Source organism: Nomascus leucogenys, chromosome 13, assembly GCF_006542625.1.
Source record: "Nomascus leucogenys isolate Asia chromosome 13, Asia_NLE_v1, whole genome shotgun sequence".
NCBI lineage: Eukaryota > Metazoa > Chordata > Mammalia > Primates > Hylobatidae > Nomascus > Nomascus leucogenys.
The window spans coordinates 105794281-105820767 of NC_044393.1; the positions used below are offsets into that span (position 1 = coordinate 105794281).

General features: G+C 49.5%; 1 protein-coding gene across 4 annotated transcripts in view; it reads right to left on the reverse strand.

Moving 5' to 3' along the window:
- The window catches only part of PTPRN2 (protein tyrosine phosphatase receptor type N2), a 998301-nt gene that overhangs the window by 27008 nt on the left and 944806 nt on the right, over positions 1-26487 (reverse strand). For all 4 annotated transcript variants that reach the window (XM_003281603.4, XM_004090276.3, XM_012512304.2 and 1 more), the window contains 4 exons: positions 10709-10828; positions 9409-9575; positions 4238-4291; positions 1721-1785 (listed from right to left, as the gene is read on the reverse strand). In XM_003281603.4, the coding sequence (XP_003281651.2) occupies positions 1721-1785; positions 4238-4291; positions 9409-9575; positions 10709-10828 (406 nt within the window). The remainder of the gene's footprint in view (positions 1-1720; positions 1786-4237; positions 4292-9408; positions 9576-10708; positions 10829-26487) is intronic.

The following is a 26487-nucleotide window of genomic DNA, read 5'->3' on the forward strand; positions in this document are numbered from 1 at the left end:
TTTTAAATGACAAAAAGTTAGGATTGTGTCAAAATCCAATCCAAAACAAAACAAAAAAGGATTCAAAGTATTATCAGAGTGTTTGCATTTTGTTTTTGTTTGCACATTCCCACCACTAAATAATCTTGGGTGTTTAAAATGATATTTGGTGGCACAAAAACTGATTTCATTTCTCCCCAGCAGCCAGCAAAGGATGCTGGTGGTGTTGGGTGGGTGTGGGGTGTGGGGCTGGGCTGCAGCCCTCCCCTCTGCTGCAGGACGCTGGAGAACGTGCCCAGGCTCTCCAGTCCTTCTGCGTAAAGCCATGGCTGTTGTTTTATCTTCACATATTTATGGTTTTTTTTTTTTAACCAGAAGAAAATGAAGTAAGGAAAATGCTTATTTTAAAATTGCTGGCATTCGTGGAAGTGCATAGAAACTCGTTTCTATAATCAATGCCTGCTCCTGTCACTGGGCCAGTGATGAAGAATGGGATGTTCTGGAAGGCGGAGGTCTCTGTATGAACACATATACGTGTGTGTGTTGAGACAAAGGGAATTGTTTATTCACAGCTGGGAAAGAGACCGTGGAATGCTACCACCTCAGTGCCTCCCACCTTCCATGGGATGCTAACGGGTATCGCAAGGCTAATGCAGACTCTTCTCAAGTAAGTGTCAGAGGCGCCAACTGAAGGGAAGCTGGACGCATCTCTCTGCCCTGGACTCCTTGGGGCCTCTCCATGTGCACCTGCCCTGTGATGCCCAAGGATCAGACTCAGTGTGTGCCTCCTCTCAAGCTCACCTGGCTGGGGACCCCTCTCTCTGGCCCCTATTTAAAGAGATGACCTTAGAGGTTGGGTGTTCTGGAGACCACCTTTTGAGAAATGCCAGAGCTCAATCCCCATGCTTTTGTAGAAGAAAATTGGATCCCAGAGAGGTTAAGAGCTCTGTCCAAAGTGATAAACCTCATGGCTGGCAGAGCCAGACCCGCGCGCAGATCTGCTCTCCCACACTGCTGCTGGAGCCGTCCTCGCACCGTGCGCCTCATGTCTAAGACACCCCACGCCGTCTGCACGTGCTGCCGCTCTGCCAAACCTGTCCTTCTCCCACCTGGGGCCTCACGTCTAAGACACCCCACGCCGTCTGCACGTGCTGCTGTCCTTCCCCCACCAGGGGCCTCACGTCTAAGACTCCCCATGCCGTCTCTGAGAGGAACGCCTCCCACAGCACACACAGAGATTCCCTAGATAAGAAGGACATTCACAAAGAGGGCTGAAAGGCTATTTGAGATGGGGTGATTGACATTTGATGGCAATTACTAACGGATATTTTTAGTGTGACTCTAGCGTGAATACCGTTTTAACAACAGTGGAGTTACACCAAATACTGGAGCGACGTTCTGTGCTGCAACAACACTGAAGGACCCAAGGGCAGCTTCTCCGTGGCTCTGAGGTTAACGCTGCAGCGTATGCAGCAAACACCTGTCAAGGACCCGCTGTGTGCTCGGCACACAGAGGCAGGTAACAGAGGACCCACTGCGTGCTTGGCACCCAGAGGCAGGTAACAGAGGACCAGCCTCAGAAACAGATGTGCTTGCTGCAAACCACCTTCCTACGGCCCAGCAGAGGGACAACAATCAGCGAATTTTTTCCAGGGCCTCCCGTGAACACTGCACCCTACGTTGCCATAGCAACGCCATCCCAGCTCTGAGCCACAACAAAGCGGCAGTGTGTGTGTCTCACCTTTGGCCATCTTGTTGAGAACCATGTCGATCAGGACGTAGGTGCCGCTCCGGCCTGCACCGTCACTGCCAACAGAAGGAGAGAAATGAAAGTCCTGCCGTCCACACGGAAGCCCGACCCACAACAAAGCTAGTGACAGTCCATTTCCTTCATGCTTATGTGGGGCCGGGAGAGGAAAGAAGGATGGCGGATGTTAGAGGCGGAGGAAGGACGCGGGCCGGGAGAATCCAAGTGAGGGGAGAAGGGAGGCCGCTGGGGGCTTGGAGCCCCTGAGCAGCTTGTGGGATGCGCTGCTGTGCTCAGATGGGATTCCCTCTTACTTGCTTCCTCTTTGGCCAAAGATGTGGTAAATTTTGCCAGAACAAAATGAACTAAGCCTTTGACTGTGTCAGAGTTGATGGCATTTGTATTGAAAATATCTGCAAGGTGCCTTCTCTAGGGTTGCCGGGCAACCTCCCGAGCAGAGAGGGGAGGGCGCTGGGCGGCTGGTCCCGGCTGGCTCATGCAGGCAGGGACACTTCAGGCACATCCCCCTAGGCTGCCTGTCACCCTTTCTAAACGCAGGTCCTCCCTCTCAGAAGGAGAAATTGACATAACAGTCGTTACTCAATCATATTCTTTAAAAAGCACTCTCATTTCATCTCTTTCTCATCCCACCAGCTATAATTGGAATATTTACCATCTGGGCTAGGGTTGTAAAAATGTTTTGAATAATACTTCAACAATAGCAAAGGAAAAAAAATTTCCCTTTTTTTCTGGAAGAAGAATAGCCTCAGCATCATCCTTTTCTCGTGAGGAATGTGTGAAGCCATTTCCTGCCCCTGTGCAGACGCTGTCACTGGGTTGCATGAGTTTGAGAGACCTTCTTAAAAGTACATAGGACTCGTGCTCATACCCATGACTGGCTTTTAAACAGAGGACCTTTTACATTTATAATCCTAGCAAAATCAATTGTGACTTTCCAGAAAAAGAATAAATGTTTCCATTTCAAGACTTCAAGAAAGATGTGACTACCCAGCAGATATCATGCTTTCGGTTCTGCTTTCTATGCCCTCTACGATCCCAAGAAATGACTGGAAGCCTAGAGGTGATCTTTTGTTTGTAAAGAATCAGTGCATTTTGGCTTTAACATGTTTCCTCAAACAAATGGTTGAAAAAAGCTGCAGTTGGGACGGTAAATGTTTCAAAAATGGCACGTTCACATCCTCACACCCTCACTGCATCACCAAGGAGGAGAGGCGGTCGGCCTGGGCTGCCACGTAACCCTCACTGCTCATTTCAAAGGGCCACGGTGAGCATTCTGGTTGCTGAGTGCCTTTCTCACTTGTCTCCTATGCACAGCATATATTCACATGAATATTTTAAGATATACTACAAAAATCTTCCAACTAAGTGTTGCTTGTCTTGATACATTTGTGGGTAAAAGATGTTCTACTCTGCTCTGTGAGGATAACCAACCATAATCTATTTTCATCCTCCTCTCTCATAGACAGGAATGCACACACAAAACACACATGCTTCTTGACTGGATTTGACAGATTTGGTGTTTGTTCTTTGGAGACAGGTTTCCTTTTTATTCCAGGCAGGAGGAACATTCTATAAGACAGTTCTAGAAAAATGGAATATGAGTTCTTCACCAAAAGGAGTTGGGTATCAAGTCCAGCAGAGACAGTACTATTAGGTTGAGTTTTCTTTGCATAAAATCTATTCTTACTGGTGTGGTTTTAACCTACTTAGGGATATGTGTCACTGAATTTTTACCCAGAGGCCTGAACCCACATGATAAACTGGAGGTGGCTGTACCTCCTGTAATGACAGATTTAGTCCCTGTTCATAACTGGCCCCAAGCATTTCTCACCATCTGCAGAGGGTTCCGAGCCTCTGCTGAACGTCCTGGTGGCTGAGACAATGCAACAGGCTGAAACCATTGTCTCGATGTTTCAGTGTCATGGCGCCACAGGATTTAAGAACAAGTAAGGTGGCAGGACGTGCTCATGGGTGAGTAGAAGGCAGGACACTGCACCATGGGCTGCTAGAAAATACACCATGTGAGGCCTGGTGTGGTGGCTCATGCCTGTAATCCCAGCACGTTGGGAGGTCGAGGTGGGTGGATCATTTGAGGTCAGGAGTTTGAGACCAGCCTGACCAAATGGTGAAACCTCATCTCTACTAAAAATACAAAAAAGATTAGCTGGGCATGGTGGCGGGTGCAATCGCTTGATCCCTGGAGGTGGAGATTGCAGTGAGCCTGACGAGATCATGCCATCCCACTGCAGCGTGGGCAATACAGTAAAAAAAAAGCAAGCCATGTGCAGTTTATACAGACATAATAGAAGCAATGCCCAATTGTATTTACCCAAATGGCATAGAAAAGTAAGTTTATATTTTTGGTTTCCTTTAGAAGTGCCAGTTAGTTATATTTATTAAGCAATTAGAAAGTTAAGCTTCTGTATTTCATTGCATAGATTATTTTTTGAGGTAACCAAAACTTCTTAATCCATTAAAAGTTGTACTTGCCTGCAATGAACAATTATTGGACAAGAACGGCCCCTGTAGCACTTGTTTACTTTTCTGAAATAAAAAGAGATATAAAAATTATAGTTGTGTACTGAGACTTTGCGTTATCCAAAACAACTATTAAAACAAACCACAGGTCTGTGTGTTTGAAATCATTTTGCAATCGCTTGTTTTGACAGAGAAAATAAAAATCATACACATAATATCAAACATTTATTCTTCTCAACATGATGTTATTAATCGGAGCTTTAAAACCAATGTTACACCTTTACATTGCTTTCTTCTTCCAAGGAGGGGTGCCAGGCTTTGAACCAGTGGACTCCCCGCCTGTCTCACCTGCCCCACCCCTGCAGGCTCCCCTCTTTCTGTTTCTGCTTATGTTGACTTGACCTTTTGTTACACTACATCTTGATTCTTCACTAAAATTTTTGAGTTTTGCAATTTATGCTCAAAATTTCTCACAGTCCAGACATCATATTGGAAACTGTTATTTCCATACTGTCTAAAAACAGCATCTTCAAGGGCATTTGTGACCCGTCAGCTTTGGGTAAGGATATCTAAGTTACGGAGAAACCTCTATGAAGTCCAAGACAAGTCCCTTCCATATTTATAACTTTGAGTATACAAACAACTTCATTGTGCAGAGTTTAGATCAGAAGTTGTGAAAGTTAGAAATGAGCATACATTTAAGATTTCATAACCAACCCCTAAATCAAAACAGACGACTGATTTAAAATTCACCGTGTAAACTCCAGGTTTTTTTTTTTTAATTCAGTGAAACAACGAAACATGTTTATGAAGTCCGTTAAAGTTGTCAGTGAACTATTTCTGAATAAGTAAAATTAAAGGCAGAACCTCGGGTTATTGGAATGAAGCATGTGTGAAGGGGAGTGTTCTGCAATGTGCTTGTGAACTCCTACAAGAAACAAATTAAGAAAAATGGAAGTATGGACCATAAATGGGGAAATGTCACGTTTCTTTGCAAAGGCTTGCCTATCCAGCACCAAAACGTCCGTGGAAAGTAGACATTCCATCAACTGGTGCTTTGCTACAAACCTTTGAAGCCAGGAGGGGCAGGGTGGCTGTGGAGGGAGAGGGGAGGTGAGTGTCCAGTGAGCAATAAGCGGAGGGATGCTTGAATACGGCGGAGCCCAAACCACAGAGCTTTCTCCTCCTCTCTTCCTATTGCCCGAGGAGTTACTAGAACAAGGCCCTTCTGACGGGAGTGTGAACGCCCAGTCTGGAAGGCACCACGGGAGCTGAAGGAGCAGTTGCAGGGCCTGGACTCGGCGTGCCCACCTGCAGATGGGCTGCGGCCACAGCCTAGCCAAGACACTCGATCTGTGCTGCCCTCTGGTCTGTGAAACATGAGGCTGATGCCCAAAAATGGGGCGGGCTCAGACACACGCATAACCAGCAAGGGCCTCTAGAGCCGCATCGCCGTTTCTGTTAGAGGCGTTTGTCGTTGTTCCGGGGCACATGGTGGTGCGAAGGCTTTGGGGAGAGGCGGGGAATGCAACAGTGAACTCCTTAAAGGCAACAGCACTTGTATGCCAGAGTGCCTTGAACAATCTTGGTCCCTGGAGAATAAACAGGTTGGAAAAGAGACCCACTCATGTCTACTTCTACAATTTTCCATTCCTGACTCAGGCTGTAAAGCATCGAGGGCTCCTGATGATAGAATGGATACCAAGCCTCAGGGGTGCACCCCAGCACGGGGGTGGGAAGCCCTCCAGCTCGGTAAAGACCGTGTATGTGCATGAGACTGCATGCATGTGTGTGACATGAGCATGTATGTGCACACGTGTGCACGTGTAGAATCAAGCAGGCTCAACTATCAGACCAAATGGTGAGTGGCTTTGCTTTGAAAGGCCTTTTGCCTTTGGCAGAGGAGTTTACTGGCCGTGGCTCAGCCTCTGAATCTTGCAAACGGGAATGACCTCAGTTCCGCTCCTCCAGCTTCCTGCTGTGTTTCACGCCTCGTGATCCACTCTATGCAGAGACTAAACTCAGCTTCTGGGTCCACACCTGCCAGTCACCAGGGGTTGCTCATTTTTTCCTCATGAGACCAAGTACACACAAAAAAAGGACAGTAAAACAAACCAAACTCCAAATCCCAAACCAGGTACCCTTTAAGAAAGTGTGCTGGTTTGAGGAAAGGCCAGCATAAGAAGTCACTAGACAGCGGTGGCTCATGGATAGCTGGTCAGATCCTGCTTTGGCAGAATGCAGTAATAACCCCTCTGGCTGGGAAATGCTCCTAGTCAGTGAATTTGTGGCTACGATGGCCTCAACTTGCTTCCCCGCTCCCAAAACTCCTGTCTCTATCTCACGGTGTATGGAAGATACCGTTTTCTCTGACTTGTTGTGCCTGGTGGCCTTGGGAAGGTTTCGCTGTAATTTTCATATCGGTACCAGCCCCACCTTGTGCTCAACCTATTTACAAAAACCCACAGGCAGTCAAGGACATGTGCAGTGTAGATACAGGGTGTGGCATGGCTGAGGACTTTATTTACAAAGGATCATGCAGTTGTATTATTACACGCAAAGCATCACAAATAGAGAGGCAAAACCACGACATATTGAACACAAGAGTTCATCCGGTTGACCCAAGATGTAGACCATGAGTTATTCAGGAAGGTGACACAGCTGTCTCATTTGACTCCATCAGAACAAAGCATCAGTGAGCAAAAGGTCTCCAACAGTAAGAAAAGTTGATATTATAGAAACTTCCACAACAGGAATTCACTGAGAAAGAACGATTAGTGATACAAACCAACCCAGGGGTCACCGGGCGAGAGCGCACCGTCATGCAAAGCACCAGCAAGCAAGGTCAGAGGTCGTTAGAGGCTCAGAAAAGGGGCTTCCCACATCGCCCCTGCAGTACAGTCACAGTTTCCAATGATCACTTTTGTGACTATGCAACTGGGCTCATATTACTAGCTGCAACATCACAAAAATGACACTGGCCACCGCTAATTAGCTGGCAAGGTAAGGGTTTGTCCGTTTTACCGTGAGCAGCATTAGTGAGCGCCATTGCACACAGCAAGAAGGGAGACAGTAATACAGAGAGAGAGAGAGAGAGAGAGTTTTTAAAGCAAAGCCCTCACATGTGATGCTAATTATCTCTTAGCAGTTTCTCTTTAAAGTGTAAATGTGCTTCCTCTGGGCTCCAGAAATATTTAATTACACATCTCCGTGCCTGGCGAATGCGCCAGGCCAGAGTGAGGACGCGTCGTCTATTGTTCAAAGATAAGAAACGCTGCAGCATGAAGACAGCCGGTGTCTTCAGAAGGGGTCTCACCTTTCCGGTTGCTGAAATCGGGGTGGCTATTTTATAGCGAAAACCAGCCACCGGCAATGTTTGTCTAAGCGTGAAGCTTTCTGAGAATGTGTTCACTCACACCCACTGTCCAGGTAACACATGAAAGGCGGCCTTGGCCGAAACACTGGGTGGTGCCAGGTAAGGCAGGCAAGAAAAGCTTTCTACCCTGATGTGGCTTTCAAAACCGTGTCTGGGGGTTCATTAGCTTTTGAATTTAACAAAAACCTTCTTAGGCTGTATCTCCTCAGACCCTGGAGCAAGGGAAATTTGGGAATCCAATTTTTCTTGGTGATGAATCGTAAACACTGAGGGTTGGTGATGTATATGTTCCAGTCCATATATGGATATGGACGTAGCAACGTGCCCATATGCATATATGTGCAAACACACTGGATGAACGCAAAGACGGGGTGTTAAGATGAATTGTCGTCTTTGTAGCTACATCCATTTTGCCAAGAATGACTGTTTTTTGAACACTCTATTTCAGGAAATTATGTAAGATTTCTACATAGTATGTCTTTAGAAATAAATCTGTATTGAGAGAATGTACATAATGGCCAGGAGATTAGGGTGGGCGAGGAGGGAACTGTGTACAGTAGTTGTTTTAGGATGTACTCAGGACTCTGGATCCACGCTCTGCGTCCCCAGGGGAGGTGACGGCAGGCAGGGGCCACTGAGTGTGTGTTGTGGCTGTGACACCAGATTCATGTGTCTCCTTGGAGAGGCTCCTGATTGATTGCTATTGATTCAAATTACAAAAAACTGTATTTTGCTTTTCAATGTAGACTAAAAGGCAAAATAAACTGTATCATAATAAGCTTCAGAATCTGTAATACACAAATTCAAGAATTCCACAGAGAATTCAAAAATGGCTTCTTTATGACAGTCCTTGTCTTGTTAACCTCCCTCCAGTTACATAACTGTAGTCTCAAGGATGAGTAATTGTTAAGAATCAAGTCACTTTATGATAGTGGGGCATGGCACTGGATTAAAATGCATTTTTTGTTCTTATTCTCCTTGTTTGGATATTTATCTCTTTTCCTCAATAGGCAGACTTCTGATCAGTTACATGTAAGATATATTCTATACAATTTAGAGCTTGGTCATTGATGCTGTTGACAATTTCATTTTCCTTGTGGTGGTTTATTCACTAAGCACCACCACCCAGCCAGTGCGGACCAGCTGTTTATCACAGTCAAAGCTGTGGTCTTAAATGCTGCTTTTTTTCATTGCCAACTTCCTCCTGTAAGACGGAGTCTAGCATTCATTTCAACAGTTCAATAAATACACTCTCAAACCAGACAGCCTATTGGGTGACTGGCTGACTGGAGCAATGAACAAAAAAACTGAATTTTTTAAAAAAGGTCAGTTTCAAAATAGCCCTAAAAATCCAGACAGCCACGGGCTAAGTGTCTCCGGGCTTTCCTGCAAGATCACCCAGGGTGGTATCTGGGCTTGCGCTCCTTACCTCTTTCATCCCATGCAGCCAGATGAGAATCCAACTAAAAATCCGAGCTTTATTCATCAATATCCTGTGGCACATACACTTTAGGGTCTTTGTCAATTGAAGAATCTTATCAAAAATAATGGCCCTATTTCCACGATTCGAAGATGCCTATTCCCCCTCACATTCTAATACCTCTGAAACTAGAAAATCGCTCACAATGAACCCGTGCGGTTAATGGAGCCTTCCCTCCTCTCGCTTCCCTTCCCTTCCCCCCTACGGTGCTGACACAGACGCTGCCCTCGGCGCGAGGGGCATCTTAGAAGCACAGAAGCCTGGCATCGCTCCCCCTCTGCCGCGCACTCGGCGCACATTGCCGTGCCGGCGGGCTGTGCGTTATACCTGCGGAAGTCCAGGAGGGACCTTGAGGAGGAAGGGACTCCCCGGTCATACCAACTCAGGAAGTGGAACTGGGTCACGGTGCGCGTCTCATTGGTCTGCAGGTTCTTCAGATAGAAGCTCCTCACCAGGAAGTCCTCGCACCAGATGTGCTCGGAGACCAGGTTCACCTGGCAGGGAGGAGAGGAGGGAGGGGGACAGAGACAGGTGTGGACATTGTGAACCGAACCGCAGGCACTGAGGAGCCCAGGGCCACCTCTGACCAGAGAAGGGGGTGCTGCGACGAGGGCACATTTTACAGCGCAGGTGCGTTCCCTCGGCTTCATGGCCCCCTCCCACCTTCCCAGTGTTAACACACTAAAGATAGCTCCGTGTGAGTGTGTGTGCTTAATGTTATTTAGGGGCTTAAGCGTCAAATAGTTTTTCAAAGAGTTACAATCCAAAACTATCCTACTTTTTGTCTTTTGCATGTCCATGTTATATAAACCCTCAAAAAAGGAACCAGAGAAAAATTACACTTTTCAACAAAAGCAGCGACACAACTACGTGTTCTGCTAAATGGTTCCACTCTAAGGGAGACTCCATCGTAAAGATGCGCACACCTGGGTCTAGAGCAGGAAAAGCAAAAGGCTCACGGAGGCGCGCTGATGTGAACCCCAGTGCCGGCACTTCCGGGCCTAAGCGTTTCTGCGGGAACCCCGAAGCCACAGCTGTGTGGTTTAGGGTTCACACTTAAGCCTCTAACTCGCTTCCTACTGTGGGGCTGTGGCATTCTCACTCATTTCAATGCCAAACAGAATCAAAGCATGCGTTCTAGTGCTGGCTTAATCACCCATGTTTATTTAGTTCCTTCTTGATGGGGGCAGAAAATCCAGCCAGATAAATAAACTGGTCAGCAGGTTATCCTCAAATAAAAAGGTCACATGATCCAGCCACAAAACTCCAAGCAGAGCCACGGGGAGGCCACATGGCTCAGGCACTGGCATCAGGGATGTGCGCCGGGTTCTTTTAAAAATGGACCCCACTTAAAGGCCTGTTATATGGGACCAGGACCACGCTGTGAGGCGACTGTTTTTTCTACTCTGTCAGCATTTGGATTTAGAAAATCTAAAAAATAAAAACTACACCACATTCCCAGGGTCTGGCTCATGACCACGCAGTCATGTGAAGCATGCACACGGGCATGCGGCCCTTGGGGGTGGCTCAGCCTCCGTCCCCTGAACATGGGGGGCGCTGAGCCTCCCTGCATCGGGCCAGGCTGCTGGGGCCCGGGTCCTGGCCTGGGTGGCTCTGGTCGGAGTACCTCATAGATGTGGTAGAGGTTGGAGCCTTCATCTGGCCAGTAGTGGTAGCACTGCCGGACGCCGTTCTCCGCGAGGGGTGTCAGCATGACGATCACCACGCAGCCGCTCTCCCACACCATCTGCGGACAAAGAAGGCCCGTGGCCGCGGTGTGACTGTCTCATCACCGCGTGACATGTGTAATTACTGCACTCGGAAGCACAGTCCAAATTTATTCCATTCACAGGACATTTATTTCATTTTCATCAGACATGTTTACTCCGCAGCTGCCGAGCATCTCTGAATGCACTGGCCCATAGTTTACATGTTCCATGAAATATTAAAAAACCCCGCAAATTTATCCCATGCCATTTAGAGCTTCCTCAGGTGTAGGTTCAGCTGTGTGGCTTTCCAACTTTTGATCTGTAAAGGAAACTTTCTATAACGCCACACATAATAGCCAGCGCTTCTCGAGGCGGTGCAAGTGGAACTCAGCCGACACCCTTGTTTGCTGGTGGCTAAGCATTGTTTTGCTCACCTAGAGAAATGTTTTGCTTTGTGAAGCTGCTGTCCTATCAGAAGCAGCCTCCGAAAGGCTTCTTTTCAAAGTACATTACGGAAAGCAGTACTGTACTGCTGCAATTTCATTTGTTTATACCGAACTATGGCAACACTATTCAGATTAAAGCAAATACCAAATTGATTTACTAATTCTTATTAGCCACATTGAAACACAATAAACAAAAGCACATTTAAACCCACAGAAATGACAAAGACACAAAGTCCTCTGACCTTGCTTCTTTGCAAACACAACTGGCTACTTGTGGCTGTAAACCTACATCTTAACATTTACAGCCTAATTACCCAAAACCATGAATCCTGTGGGGCACACTGATGTGGCATTTGTAGATTTTTATTAGCATATTACATTATAAAGAGGGGTCTGCTTTTTCTGCAATGGGTTACATTAACTTGGCAGAAATGTTTATAAGCAACTGCATTTAGATGTAAATTTGGTATCCAAGACAGTTTCGATTTCTTTTAAAAACAGATACAAAAATCCAATTAAGACCTTGTTATTTTAAAAACCCTCATATCTCAAATATAAAATGCTGTCATCGTAGTGCATGTTACTGAATTCCACGTTTATATTTTAAAAATCAGACACAAACATGACATTTTCCTTTTTTAGTATTGATTTATGTTCTCATGGGGCTGAAACAGTCAATATCCTCAGGGCACCTCGCTGTGTATCATTTACATCGGAAGCTAATGGAACCAACTGAAGTATTTACGAAAAGCCCACAAATAAATAAGAATGATGCTCAAATTCACGCACTTTCTCTTTCCTTAGTGCCCACCCGACAACAAGATGAGAATTCAAAACATGTTTCTTACGCCAGGCTTTTCAGGCTTTCAAACCTGCCCCTCCAAATCGGTACTTCCATCACATAACAATTTAATGTGCCTTCAGAAGGTGGAGAAGCTCATGGAAGCCATTACGAAAATGAGGAAAAACACAGATTTTATGAGTGTAATAAAAATACAATGATCTAGACCATAAACTAATCATCTGGCACTCGGCTCCCTGCCGCCCAAGTGTGACATTACGGAGCCCCGTCGAGTGGGGGGATCCGCACGGCCTGGAAGCTGCACTCATTGGCTCTCGCGACCGCCCTTCATTATGGGGCGCCTTCCCGGCTCTCTGAAGATTTGGTTAAGATTAAATCCAAATGAAACTTAATTTAAACAAACAATCCCAAAGGCGCTCTGGGGAATAATATTTCTTTTTAGGTCACTGTGTATAAAAGCAGAGAGGGGAATTTACTAAATCAAACAAATAGGCAGCCCAATTGGGTACCAATATTACAAGCTGTTCACGGATCTGATTACATTATCTTGTGTTCCTTTGAATCGGTACATGGCAACTCAATCTAGGAGGAAAACTACGGCATTTCTCCATCTGTTTCCAGCCTTCAACAGCAGCGCCTGACCAGTTAACCTCAGAATACATCGCAAAAAGTTAATTTGGATTTTGGTACGAATACAGAATATCAGTAAAAATCCCAGTCAAGAAAGGTTCAATTTCTAATCGGGGAGAAGTTTCACTATTTTCTTTCTCATTGGCTTGGTCTTTGCTGACAGGTGAAATACGGAAGTGCTAACCCATGTCTACCTGTGAATGTGACCTCATTTGGATACAGGATTTTTCAGACGTAATCAAGTTAATATTGGCTGGTGTCACAGATCTTTGAGAAATCTAAAACTGTCTCAGGAAGTAAATAATGACCCAGGGTCTTTATTTAATCTTAATGCAGTTCATTGGAATAGGCAGTTAACAAAATTGTATTGTTGAATTCCAGAAATGACCATTTCTAGCACTTCCTGTTTAGTGAAGGATAAGAGAACACAGCCCCCATGGCCACCTGCACAGCCCAGCACCTGCACACTCCAGCACCTGCACACCCCAGCACCTGCACACCCCAGCACCTGCACACCCCAGCACCTGCACACTCCAGCACCTGCACACCCCAGCACCTGCACACCCCAGCACCTGCACACCCCAGCACCTGCACACCCGAGCCCCTGCACACTCCAGTACCTGCACACTCCAGACCTGCACACCCCAGCACCTGCACACTCCAGCACCTGCACACCCCAGCACCTGCACACCCCAGCACCTGCACACCCCAGCACCTGCACACTCCAGTACCTGCACACTCCAGCACCTGCACACCCCAGCACCTGCACACCCCAGCACCTGCACACTCCAGTACCTGCACACTCCAGCACCTGCACACTCCAGTACCTGCACACCCCAGCACCTGCACACCCCAGCACCTGCACACCCGAGCCCCTGCACAGCCCAGCACCTGCACACCCGAGCCCCTGCACAGCCAAGCACCTGCACAGCTGAGCACTGCACAGCCCAGCACCTGCACACCCCAGCACCTGCACAGCCAAGCACCCACACACCCGAGCACCTGAACAGCTGATCACCTGCACACCCGAGCACCTGCACAGCCAAGCACCTGCACACCCGAGCCCCTGCACAGCCAAGCACCTGCACAGCTGAGCACCTGAACAGCTGATCACCTGCACACCCGAGCACCTGCACAGCCGAGCCCCTGCACACCCGAGCACCTGCACAGCCGAGCCCCTGCACACCCCAGCACCTGCACACCCGAGCACCTGCACAGCCGAGCCCCTGCACACCCCAGCACCTGCACACCCGAGCACCTGAACAGCTGAGCACCTGCATACCTGAGCACCTGTTGTGTGTCAGGCACTTGGCTGGAGGTGCTGGAGGGGACAGACCCCGACAGTAGCTGGTGGCAGAGTGTCCCTGGGCGCTGTGGGGTTCCATAGCTGCCCACAATGCCCTCAGACTGCAGAGTTATAGTCTGGGATTACTCTTCCTGGAGCAGAAGCAGGCACCACCATGCCTGGATCGAACCAAAGCCACCAATAAGGACTGAAAATGAGCCACAAGTGTTGGATCCCAAGCGTGAACGGCTGGCACCACGCTTTGGAGGAGAACTGACGCCCCCCCGTTTTACATGCTTCTTCTCCAATGCAGTGTCCCCAGGCCTCAGCATCCCCCTTGAAGGCTCTAGCTGTGCCAGCTCTGTGGGCCTGGGGTGGGGAGGGGAGCGATGTTGCGCGTCGCTGTTTATGATTCCAGCAGGAATGGAAGTGGTCAGCCCAGTGATTCTCAGGGACCATCAAACACTGGGGTTAAAGCCTGCTGCCAGGCTCTGTGAACCTAACCCATCTCGACGTGCCTGGCAGGGACACAGCAGCTTGCTGTGGGGTCTCCTGACAGCTGTTCAGCAGCAGCAAGTGGAGAAATTCAGTAATTCGGACAGTGACCCCAGGAACAAGAAATGCAGACTTCGGCTGTTGTTTGACCCAACTGAGTAAGTTTACTGACTGTAGATTTAAAATCCATATTGTTGTTTGTTACAGGTTCAACGCTGTCCTCCCCACAGCTTATATTGGCGTCCTAACCCCTGGTACCTGTGAATGTGGCCTTATTTGGAAACAGGATCTTTGCAGATGCAACTGAGCTGAGGATGGGTCCCAATCCAACGTGACTGTGTCCTTAGAAGAAGAGGGAGACACCTCGAGAAGGCACAGACACAGAGAGTGGCCATGCACAGACAGGCAGAGATGGAGCGTTGTGGCCACCCAAGCCACACCCCTCATGGCAGGCGGCCACGGGATGCTGCAGGGGCCGTGAGGGACCTTCCCCCGCAGGCTTCGGAGAGCGTGGCCCTGCTCACACCTGGATCTCAGACTTCCAGGCTCCAGAACTGCGAGGGGACGCCCTCCTGTTGTTTTAAAACAACCAGTTTGTGGCACCGTGTGATGTCAGCCCTAGCAACAGACGCACTCGCTGCAACCTCACTCTCTCCTTCACCCATCAAATCACCCACAGGCGTGGAACAATGCCCACCCTGCCTACGCTTCCTATCAACACCGATGGAGAGGAACACAGGGCCTCTTCACTCTAGGTCCTTTTTGAGTGCGAAGTATTTAATCAGCAAACAAACAAGAAAACAAATGACCCAACTAAAAATGGGCAAGGGATCTGAGCAAACACTTCTCCAAAGAAGACAGACAAATGGCCCGCAGGTATGTGAAAAGGGGCTGAATGTCATCAGCCATCAGGGAAATGTAAATCAAAACCACAGTGCACTGGCACCTCGCGCCTGTTGGGATCGCTGCCTCCGAAAAGAGGAGGATGGCAAGTGTTGGAGAGGATGTGCAGGACAGGGAACCTTACACACTACACGGTAGCAATGTGAGTGAGGGCAGCCTTTACAGAAAACAGTATGGAGGGCCAGGCACGGTGGCTCACACCTGTAATCCCAGCACTTTGGGAGGCCGAGGCGGGTGGATCACGAGGTCAGGAGTTCGAAACCAGCCTGACCAACATGGTGAAGCACCGTCTCTACTAAAAATACAAAAATTAGCTGGGCGTGGTGGCGTGCACCTGTAATCCCAGCTGCTCAGGAGGCTGAGGCAGGAGAACCTCTTGAACCTGGGAGGTGGAGGTTGCAGTGAGCCGAGATCGTGCCATTGCACTCCCGCCTGGGTAACAAGAGCAAAACTCCACCTCAAAATAAATAAATAAATAAATAAATAAATAAAACCAGTATGGAGAGCCTCAAACAATTACACAGAACCACCGTAAGATCCAGCAATCCCACTTCTGGGTATAGACCGAAAGGAAATAAAATCAGTGTGTGGAAGGGACATCAGCACCCCTTTGTTTATTGCAGAACTATTCACAATAAACAAGATTCGGAACAACCCACATGTCCGTCAATGGATAATGGATAAAGAAAATGTGGTATATACACAATGAAATGTTATTCAGCCTTAGGAAAGAATGAACTTCTGTCATTTTTGACAACATGGATGAACCTGGAGGACACAACGTTAAATTGAAATAAGCCAGACACAGAAGGACAGGCGCCCCATGATCTCACTCACATGTGGCACCTAAAAAGGATGCACTCAGGGACAGAGTAGAAGGGGGGCTGCCAGGGCCTGGGGCTGAGGGCGGAATGGGGAGCGACTGACCCAAAGGTAGAAACTTTGAGTAGAGGACGGCTGAACGCTGGAGACCTGGCGTTCAGCATGGTGACTGTAGTTAATAAGAGTGTTGGGCACAGAGATTTGCCAGGAGAGTAGCCTTCAGGTGCTCTCACCTCACACAAAGAAACGGTAACTACGCGAGGAGACGTGTATTCATTAGCTTGACTGTGGTCATCATTCACGATGTCTGCGTGTGTCAGAACACCAGGCTGTACACCTTAAACATTTACAATTAAAAACAACTCGACTGGGCACAGGGGCTCGCACCTCTAATCCCAGCACTTTGGGAGGCCAAGGCAGGCAAATCACTTGAGGTCAGGAGCTCGAGACTAGCCTCACCAACATGGCAAAACCCTGTCTTTACTAACAATAGAAAATTAGCCATGTTGGTGGGTGCTGTAATCCCAGTTACTCAGGAGGCTGAGGCAGGAGAACTGCTTGTGCCTGGGAGGCAGAGGTTGCAGTGAGCCGAGATCATGCCACTGCATGCCAGCCCGGGCGACAGAGCGAGACTCTGTCACACACACACACACGCACACACACACAGACACGCACACACACACACACACACACTCTTTAAAAAAGCTCTTCTGAAGCCCCACTGAGACCTGATTTAAGGGAAGGTGATCAATCTGAAATAGTGAAACATTTGAGCTGGATGTGGTGCTGTGCACCTGTAGTCCCAGCTAGTTGGGAGGCTGAGGTGGGTGGGAGGATCATTTGAGCCCAGGAGTTCAAGACCAGCCTGGGCAACACAGTGATATCCCATCTCTGAGAAACAAAACAAAAAACGGAAATAGTGAAACGCCAGGCCATTTTCTCTACAAAACATCCCTGGGCCCCTTCAGGAGGAAAGCTTCTCCTCCTTCTACTTAGATCTTTTGTGATGTGTCCCTTCCTGCCTGTGTTAGTCTTGTCTTTGCCCATATGTCTTTCCTCTGCCAGACTATCATCTCTTTAAAGACTCCATCCTAGTCCAGTTACCTTTTCTACCCTCCATGGCATCTAACAGATGCTTCATTGAAAACAATTCACATTTCTAAGAGGCCATTTGGATATTTACATAAAAAAGATAACCGAAAGAAAATGTTATCAAAGGCTTGCATGGCAGAAGTCCTCCAGGACTTGCTTAAATGTACAGACAAGTGTTCAGTTTTTAAAAAAACAAGCATGGTAACTGCATCCCGCTGAAGCGGTTGCCATGAAGTACATTTCCTCCAGAGCAGGTGTGGGGCCCACGCAATTCTGCTGTACAGCTCATTTCTGCCCATTTCTGTTGTGAACATCCTCTCGTGGGTTGAACAGAGGTTTAGACTTATAAAGAAGATGCAGCTAAATTTAAAAGGATGAGGAGTCAGTTAATGGGAAAACACTCGTATTTCACTCCTTAGGAGCTCACCGACGCTGGGAAGTTAAACTGTGTGGTCTGAGACAGATTAAAGAGGAAGAAATAGTGTGTGTGACATCTTTTGCAAGGGAAACCTTCAACTCTGCTCTCACCCTGCCCAGAGGACAGTCCTAAGAAATGAAGCTTCAGCCTTTGTGGTTCTGGTTCCGTGAGAGTCACAGGCTCCAGGTCACAACACACACCTTTGGACACAGTAATATAACCCGACGCAGGATGACGAAACCTTCGTGATGCCGTCCATGACCAACTCATGGTGCACCTACCTGGCTTTTGTTTAGTAAACAAATATGTCAGTGTGGGATTCATTCAGGGATGACACGATGAGGTGACGTGGCCCACACACACACCAGTACTGCTGACGGAAAGGCTGATGGGGGGCAGCGGGAGGAACCCCCCTGTGCCGCTATCAGATCGACACCTATGCCGCCTCGCAGCCCCATCCCAGCCTGAGGAGCAGCTGCAGCAACCTCTGGGACTTTTCCACCAGCAGTACTGCTGCCCAGGAGGAAGAGGAAGGCCTCAGAATGAGGACTTGCCACTCCACCAAAGTCAGGTCTGTGTTCTCCGGGAAGGACGCACAGCCTGCTTGTGTGCGAGCAGACCCCGTGTGGCTGGGTGTGGCCACCCTGCGGCATAGGGGTTCTCATGGTGGGAATGCACACTCACACACTGGACTTCCTCTCCACCCAGCCTTTGTGTGACCGCCGTGGATGACTTTGTGATCAGGCATCGGACCCGCACAGGAAATCATCTGGCACAGGGGTCACTGAGACTCCCTGTGGCCTCTGCCTGTGCTCACGTTCCTGGTTAAATATGCGCCTGGTCTCCTTGCGGGGAGCTGCTGCACTGGGCGGCCTTTCCTTTTCAAGATCAGGACCTGACATAAATGCATCAGATCCAGTTGTGGAGCAAGAGAGGAAGAGGAAGAGGAAGAGGGGAGGAGGAGTGGGCGGGGGGAGGAGCTGGGCAGAGGCTGGGAACCAGTCACACACAGGAGCAGCAGAGCCTGCTGTTGTCAGCTGGAGCCGTAAGAACCAGTCAGAAAGGAGAGTCGGACCTGTCCTTTCTACTTGAGTCCCATTTTAAATTCTGCACGTGTGTGGCGAGAGACCGACCATCTTTGCACTGTCCTGAGCAGAACCACGGACAAGCTTTGAGGTCACAGGTTTCAAACCCAAAATTTAGATAAGGTAACGTGAGAAACAGTTTCTTTCACCTTTAAAGGTTTGTGAATTTACGAATATAAAAAAATCTAGCAAGACCAAACCTTTGAAATATAACAACGTCCTGGAAAGTCTCAGGCATGTGGCTAAAGTACTTATCAATCAGGGAAATGAAAAATCAAGTGTTTCCTAAGAAATTAACTAAGGATTAACACAACTCTCACGCTTCCCTTTAATCAAGTAACGTGCCTTAAAATCAAGCCATGTGTGAGGTAGCAGGCTCCGAAGTCATTTCCCTCCGCCAACCTCCTGAGTCTCTCTTCACTCCAGAGTCAGCGAGATCTGCAGACGGTTCCCTCTCGTCTGCCAGTCACTGTCCAGGGGGTGGAACAGGATGATGAACAAGCTGAGTCTTCACCCACACTAGGGAGCCGCAGGGACTGGGGGACATTCTCATGCTCTTGGAGCCAGACCACTTAAGGTAACCAAGGACCCAGAGCAGACACCGTGGCCCCGGGCTGGACCCATCTGACGAGAAAGGAGAGGCTGCCAGACACCGGGTCTGTCCTGGACTCAGGGCCCCCTGCTACTGGATGCTGGGTCTATCCTGGAGACTCAGGGCCCTGCTACTGGATGCTGGGTCTGTCCTGGAGACTCAGGGCCCCTGCTGCTGGATGCTGGTTCTGTCCTGGAGACTCAGGGCCCCCGCTGTTGGACACTGGGCATGTCCTGGAGACTCAGGGCCCTGCCTCCCACATGCCAAGGGAACATTAAAACGGTTGTTAGTAGCTGGGGGCCGTGAACCAGCTTGGGCTGAGCAGATGCCATCTTTGGAGGATTTAAACATTTTTTAAAATTAGATGGTGTAGGACCATCCCCTCTACCGAGGCCAGGCCAGGGTCATCTCTGGATGTCTGAGGTTTGGTTGCTGGTGGTGCTGATGGTGATGCCTGCAGTGGTCTTCCTGGGCTGATCAAGGAAGCTGCCCAGAGACAGTGCATGGTGTGGAATCCAGGCCTGCCATCTTCCCACCCACCCCTGCCTGGACTAGTGCAGTGGCTGACACAGCAGACAGGCAGATACACAGACAGACAGGCAGGCAGACAGGCAGACAAGACAGGCAGGCAGACAGACAAGACAGACAGGCAGACAGGCAGACAGAGACAAGACAGGCAGGCAGACAGACAGGCAGACAGACAAGACAGACAGGCAGACAGGCAGACAGGCAAGACAGGCAGCAGACAGGCAGACAGGCAGAGACAAGACAGGCAGGCAGACAGACAGGCAGACAGACAGGCGGACAGACAGGCAGACGAGCCACTGTGCCGGGTGGTGGGCGGCCCTGCACAGTGACAGACAGGTCTCAACTGTCGTTCTCCTGCACCTCGGCCTTGTTGCCGGTGGCTGGCAGGCAGTTGGAAGGAAGCACCGCTACATTCTTTGGGTCTTCCACAGTTCCAAGTTCAGGTTATTTTCTTAACCATAGTAAGAACGATGATCCACAGATGCCAAATAATAAAAAGCTGTATTTATATCAAGCCTATCAATTTGGAAACGAGAAAACATATCCCCCCAGCTGAGGCTTCATCACAGAATACTTTTAGAAGTGGAAACTAGAAATTGATAGTGCACCTTTTTCTTGATAAAATGTTGATGTGCAATAAGAGTCAACACACATCCGATGCCAGCGGGACACCTGCTGACTTCAGCGAGTGCTTTGTGCTCTCTCTGGGGGCCAGGGGAGCTGCTTGTGTCTGACTCCGTCCTGAAAGGCAGCCTGTTCGTCAGACAGGAGAGGCAAGGCTAAACTTTGGAGTCGTCCTCTTGGCTGAGCCTCCCATACGGGGAGCCAGTTCCCGTGGTGGCTGTCCCCGTGCCTGCGTTCCTGTGGTGGCTGTCCCCGTGCCTGGGTTCCGCAGTGGCTGTCTCCGTGCCTGCATTCCCGCGGTGGCTGTCCCCATGCCTGGGTTCCCGCGGTGGCTGTCCCCTGTGCCTGTGTTCCCGTGGTTGCTGTCCCCGTGCCTGGGTTCTCGAGGTGGCTGTCCCCGTGCCTGGGTTCCCGCAGTGGCTGTCCCCGTGCCTGCGTTCCCGCGGTGGCTGTCCCCATGCCTGGGTTCCCGCGGTGGCTGTCCCCTGTGCCTGTGTTCCCGTGGTTGCTGTCCCCGTGCCTGGGTTCTCGAGGTGGCTGTCCCCGTGCCTGGGTTCCCGCAGTGGCTGTCCCCGTGCCTGTGTTCCCGTGGTTGCTGTCCCCGTGCCTGCGTTCCTGTGGTGGCTGTCCCCGTGCCTGGGTTCCCGCAGTGGCTGTCTCCGTGCCTGCATTCCCGCGGTGGCTGTCCCCATGCCTGGGTTCCCGCAGTGGCTGTCCCCGTGCCTGTGTTCCCGTGGTTGCTGTCCCCGTGCCTGGGTTCCCGCTGTGGCTGTCCCCGTGACTGGGTTCCTGCGGTGGCTGTCCCTGTGCCTGGGCTCCAGGGCCCTGGCTTTCTATGTCACATCTGCAGACATCCACTCCGCACCTGATCGTGACAGACTATGCTGCCTACGTTTCTGGTTTAGAAACAGCTGTTGTGTGTCGCCTGGGCACAGCCAGTATTTGGTGGTGACACACAGAAGCTCTCTCTGGAAGAAGAGCACATAATTCTGCAGCTCTTTCTAAAAACAGGAAAGGGGGGATGGCGGGTGGCCAACTCCCTTCGGCCGACGCGAGCCGCATAGCACACGGTGTGGTGGAAGGTGGCACAGCAGGTGAAGGCGGTAGGGAGGTGGTCCGTGATGGAATATCGATGCCCGCGCCCCCTCCCCTGCCTCCCCGGCGGTCCTAATCCTCCAGCTACAGTCCTGCCCGCAGGGGCTTCTCTGTGATGGCCACCCTGTGCACCAGGACGTGACGGGGCCGGGGACGCACTATGCGGCCACGTCCCCGGGAAGGTGCAGACCTCACTTCCCATGGGGAAGTCTCGGCACCTGGAGAAAGTGTCACTTTATCTCCTGTCTCTGAGGAGTTTGACTTTCACATATTCTGCGACTTGAGACTACGCACACGTGTATTTCTGTAAACAACACCTACTCTGGTCATGCTGAGGTCACCGCAGCCGGACCTCTCTTTTCTGTTTATAGAGATGTCTTCATGAATCACTGTGCCTTCTTCATCTGCAAGGAGTGTGTGTGCTGAAGAGACACCCCTGGGTCTAGAATGGGCTTTGCCTCCCACCAGCTGTGTGGATCTGGGTGGGTCCTTATGGCTCTCTGGGCCACAGCTTCATCCTGGGTAGAATTGGGCTCGCTCTATATATCTCTATTTTAATTGTACTAAAAGATACCTAACATACAATTTATCATTTGTAAATGCACAGTGCAGCGGCAGTAAGGGCCTTCTCACCGTTCTGCAACTGTCACCGTCACCACGCTCTTCAGAGCGTTCTCATCTTCCCAAATGGAAGCCCTGTCCCCATCAAGCCCCTCCCCACTGTCCCCTCCCTGAGCCCCTGGCCACTACCCCCTACTGTCTGCCTCTGTGAATCGGACGCCTCCGGGGACTCCATGAGGTGGAATGACGGGAGGCTCACAATGCGTCATCGCAGGGTCAATGGCTCGGCCAAATGTGATCGCATATGGGAAGTCCTGCCCAGGGCCTGGCATCGAAGAGTTCAATCAACAGGACTTCCTTTCTTCCCCCAGCCCCCTTTCCTTATGCCATCTGGACTCGAGTGTCCCCTCCAATGGGTGTGTGTCTTTCACTTAAGGTGGCCCCATTTGGCAGGTGGGAGGCATCTTTGCAGATTAAAATACACTTTCTAGAGAAAGGCTTTCTAGAGAAAGGCTATCTGACAGATACCCAGAGCCGCGGGATCCAGGAGTGGACCATGGAGCCCTGCCTTCTCATCTTGCCTTCCTTCCTGATATTCAGCCTCCTCCCCAAGCGGCGTGTTGACAGCAACCACAGCTCAATGCCTGGGGGTGTCAACGGATGGGTATGAGGTGTTAAGACTCCTTATTTAGAAGCATTGAACAAAATAGTAAAACCTCACAAAGCCAAACTCGTATTCCTAATTTAAAATTTATTAGAATATTATTAACCCTCCTTGAGATCTAAATAATAGCGTCTTAGGATTTTAAAAAGAAAGTTTTATGCACCACGAAGTCCAGACGCCAGCCGAGGCCAAGTTCCCTTGTGACGTCTGGGCTGACAGCGGTGGCGTGGATGGAAGAGGGAGCTTGTGGGTGGCGCTCTATGCCAAGGATGGCTTTTCCTGCCTCCTGCAGTGATTTTCAAAACTCTCACCACTCCGGCTATTTCCACCAAACTCTCTGTCTTCTTTTTCTTTTGTGTTTTGCATGTCAGCACCCTTTGTGAATTTATGATCCCAGAATGAACATTATATTCCAGATATGATTCCAGAATGACCAGCAGAGAGGACGGTGGATATGTTTCTTTCTAAGATCTTGATATGACTTCAAATAATGTAGCACAAGATTGTCCCATACTTAAGTTTTCTTTCCATCTTCTTTAAAATTGTTCCACACTTTAAAAAAAAGTGTTTATATGACAAAATGACACCCTCACCCCAAAATGGGTATTCTTTCCTTGAGGGATGTTTTATTTCTAGGCCAGTTTACTACTTACTAGTAACACTGATTTCTGAACTGGAACTCAGACTTCCACAGACCCCTCTGAGCTGGAGTAAGGACCAGGAATTTAGCCGAATGATTTGGAGAGCACTCACAGACAAGGAATTAATTTGCGGTACCTCTTCCTTTAGGTAATGAATTTATTTTTAGGAATTTCTTGATGTAAATCAAATTTTGGAAATCAAATTCTTGAAATGCATCCAGTGTCCATATAGAGCTGGTTCGCTGCAGGAAAGCACCGTGTGTGCAGCGAGCGGTGACCCTCCGTGGATTTTCATGCGTGTTCTGGGCTTTGCTCACGGCTGCAGCACGGACAGAGGTGCTGTGGGCCCCGCAGGAAGGGGAGCTGACGGGGCCTCGCGGTGCCATGCTGGGGAAGAGGCTGGTACGCATGGAGTGACCTCGATGCCCCACGCTCACCGAGGGGACTTCCCCTGAACCCCTCTTCCAGGCTCCTCCTTTCTGGACCCATGGGCCCCTGTGCAGCATTTCTTGCTGAGGACCTTGGGGCCCTCCTGGCTCCTCTGCCTCCCAGCCTCCCAGTGACCTCCAGACAGACTCCTGACCCATCACCATGTCATGTGGGTGCCAATTAGCTGCTTGGAAAACGTCTTTTTTCTTCTTAGCCATTGTACTGGGTAGAATCATGTACCCCCAAATCCATGTCCACCCAGCACCCGTGAATGTGGTCTTATTTGGAAATGGATTTGCATATGTGGTCAAGTTAAGGTGAGGTCACACAGGCTAGGATGAGCTCTCAGTCCAATGACTGACGTTCTTAGAAGAGGAGGGAAATTTGGACCCCAACATAAATCCACAGTGGGGAAAGGCTGTGTGACAGCGAGGCGGAGATGAGGGGGACACTTCGAATTCCCCAAGGAGTGCATGGGCGTGGGGCAGACACTGCCATCTTTCCCATCATGGCCTTTCTCACGCTCACACTTTCTTCCTGGAATTTGCTGATTACCGACAGAGAGGAAACACCTGTGGACCCGCCCCAAGGAGGAGCTTCAGATCAGCATCAACAGCTGGAGATAAAAGGAAGGTGCTTTGGGATGATCCATAACCTTCAGTCTGTCCTGATCCTTGGTCAGCATCTGGGAATGGTCCAGAAGGGGGATGCAGGAGGAGACGGTCACTCCAACTCAGCCTGTTGACTTCGTCATCACCAACTTCACATTTCAAATCCAGCTTTGTCCTTAAAAATACACGTTACCGTGGGTTTGGAAAAGTTCTGCCTTCCGTGGGCGGTTTTAAAGACAGGTATTCTTCCTCTGCCTGCATTCTGCTAAGCCAGAAAGGGCAAAGAGAACCCTAACTTTGAATTTTTAAGAATGTCAATCTTGGGGCTTACTGGTAATTATTCAATGAAGAGTAATGCCTGAGAGAGGCTGGCATTCTAAAACACACGGTTTAGAGGCCTCCCAGGCAAATGTGACTGTGCTAGGAAGCAACTCTCCATCCTGCTCTGTGTGGATTTATGGCATCGATGGTGGGCAGCTCCTGTGTTCTGCACAGAGGGATCCCCAGGATGAGGCATGATGTGGAAGCAATGACGTCGTGGTCAGGGAAGTCTGCAGGAAGCAAAATGAAGCGAGTTTCTTTAGTTCACGATTTCTGAGAGGCTCTGCTGGGCTGGCGTGCTCGAGGACATCCTGGGAGGGCTGAGGCTACTGGCCATGAACTCTTGTCTTAGAAAAGCTGTGACCAGGTTGAGGGACGCTGGGGTTTCCTGGAACCACCTGATACCTGCTGACCGAGATGTGTCTCAAAATTATCTTGCATTTCACCTTGCTTTAAAATTTGTCCCTACTCATTTCATTTAGAGATGCATTATTTCAATTTCAAGAATGTATGCTCCTCGATAATCACTCTAAAATAGCCCATAAGATGTAAACACTGATCCAATGAATTGCCTCCAACAATTGCAACTATCCATAATAAATAGTAAGAAAAATGGTTCACGCCTTCTATTCACTAGCCACAGGAATGTGGGCAGGCTATGAGCCTCTGAGTCTCACGGACCACAAAGACGACAGGTCAGCACGTGAGAGCTTCACACAGGACCCAGCACCTGCTGAACTGAGGGTGCATGTGGGCATCATCGCGGTCGTTGAGTGTGGACACCGAGAGCCTTCACACAGGATGGAGGGTGGATGTGGCACCTGCTGAACTGAGGGTGGATGTGGGCATCATCGTGGTCGTTGAGCGTGGACACCCTCCAGACTCTGTGGCTTTGCTGGACAGAGAAGTCTTGCACAGGTGAGGAGATTAAGTTGATGTTGGGCTGTGGGGGCCCAAGGGCTCATAAAAATGAAAGAGCACATATTTGGGGGCACCCCATGCCACACACAAATAAGCACATTTTGGGTAATGGGTTGAGGTGGATGAAAACTCCGGTGGTTTTAGGACTCCGTGGGTATTCTCTGCCCGCCCTCCAATTCTGAACACTCTGTCCTTTTCCCTGAGAAGCCGGGGTGAGCGTGCGCAGCAGGAGGCATCCCTGGACGGGCCCTGGGGCTCCATTCTAAGGGCAGCGCTGGGACGGATGGATCCATGTTTCAGGAAGGCAGGTGTGTGCCATGCAAAGAAGACCTTCCTACCATGAAACTCCCGAGACGATGGGCCCCAGGGTGCCATCTTCCCTGGGACAGGCGTGTTCTCACCAGACTGAGCGACTCCCCAGCTGTGACAAGGAGGGAGCCCAAGTGCCCCCAAAACCATCCAAGTGCCGCACGTTCGCCATGCCATGCTGGGATTACAAGCTTCAACAACGTCACACAGAGAGATGCAGTTTAGTTTTATTTATTTATTTTCAATAGTGTGAAGACACAGGCAGACACAAAGAGCAGGAGGTCATACCGATGTGTTGTAGATCCTGGCGTCATCTGAGCTGTCCTGGGTAAGTGATGCCATCTCTCCAATACCCACGTGCCTTGCCCATAAAATGGGATGATGGCACCTGAGGATTCAAATGCTCACCATGCAAGGGTGCTC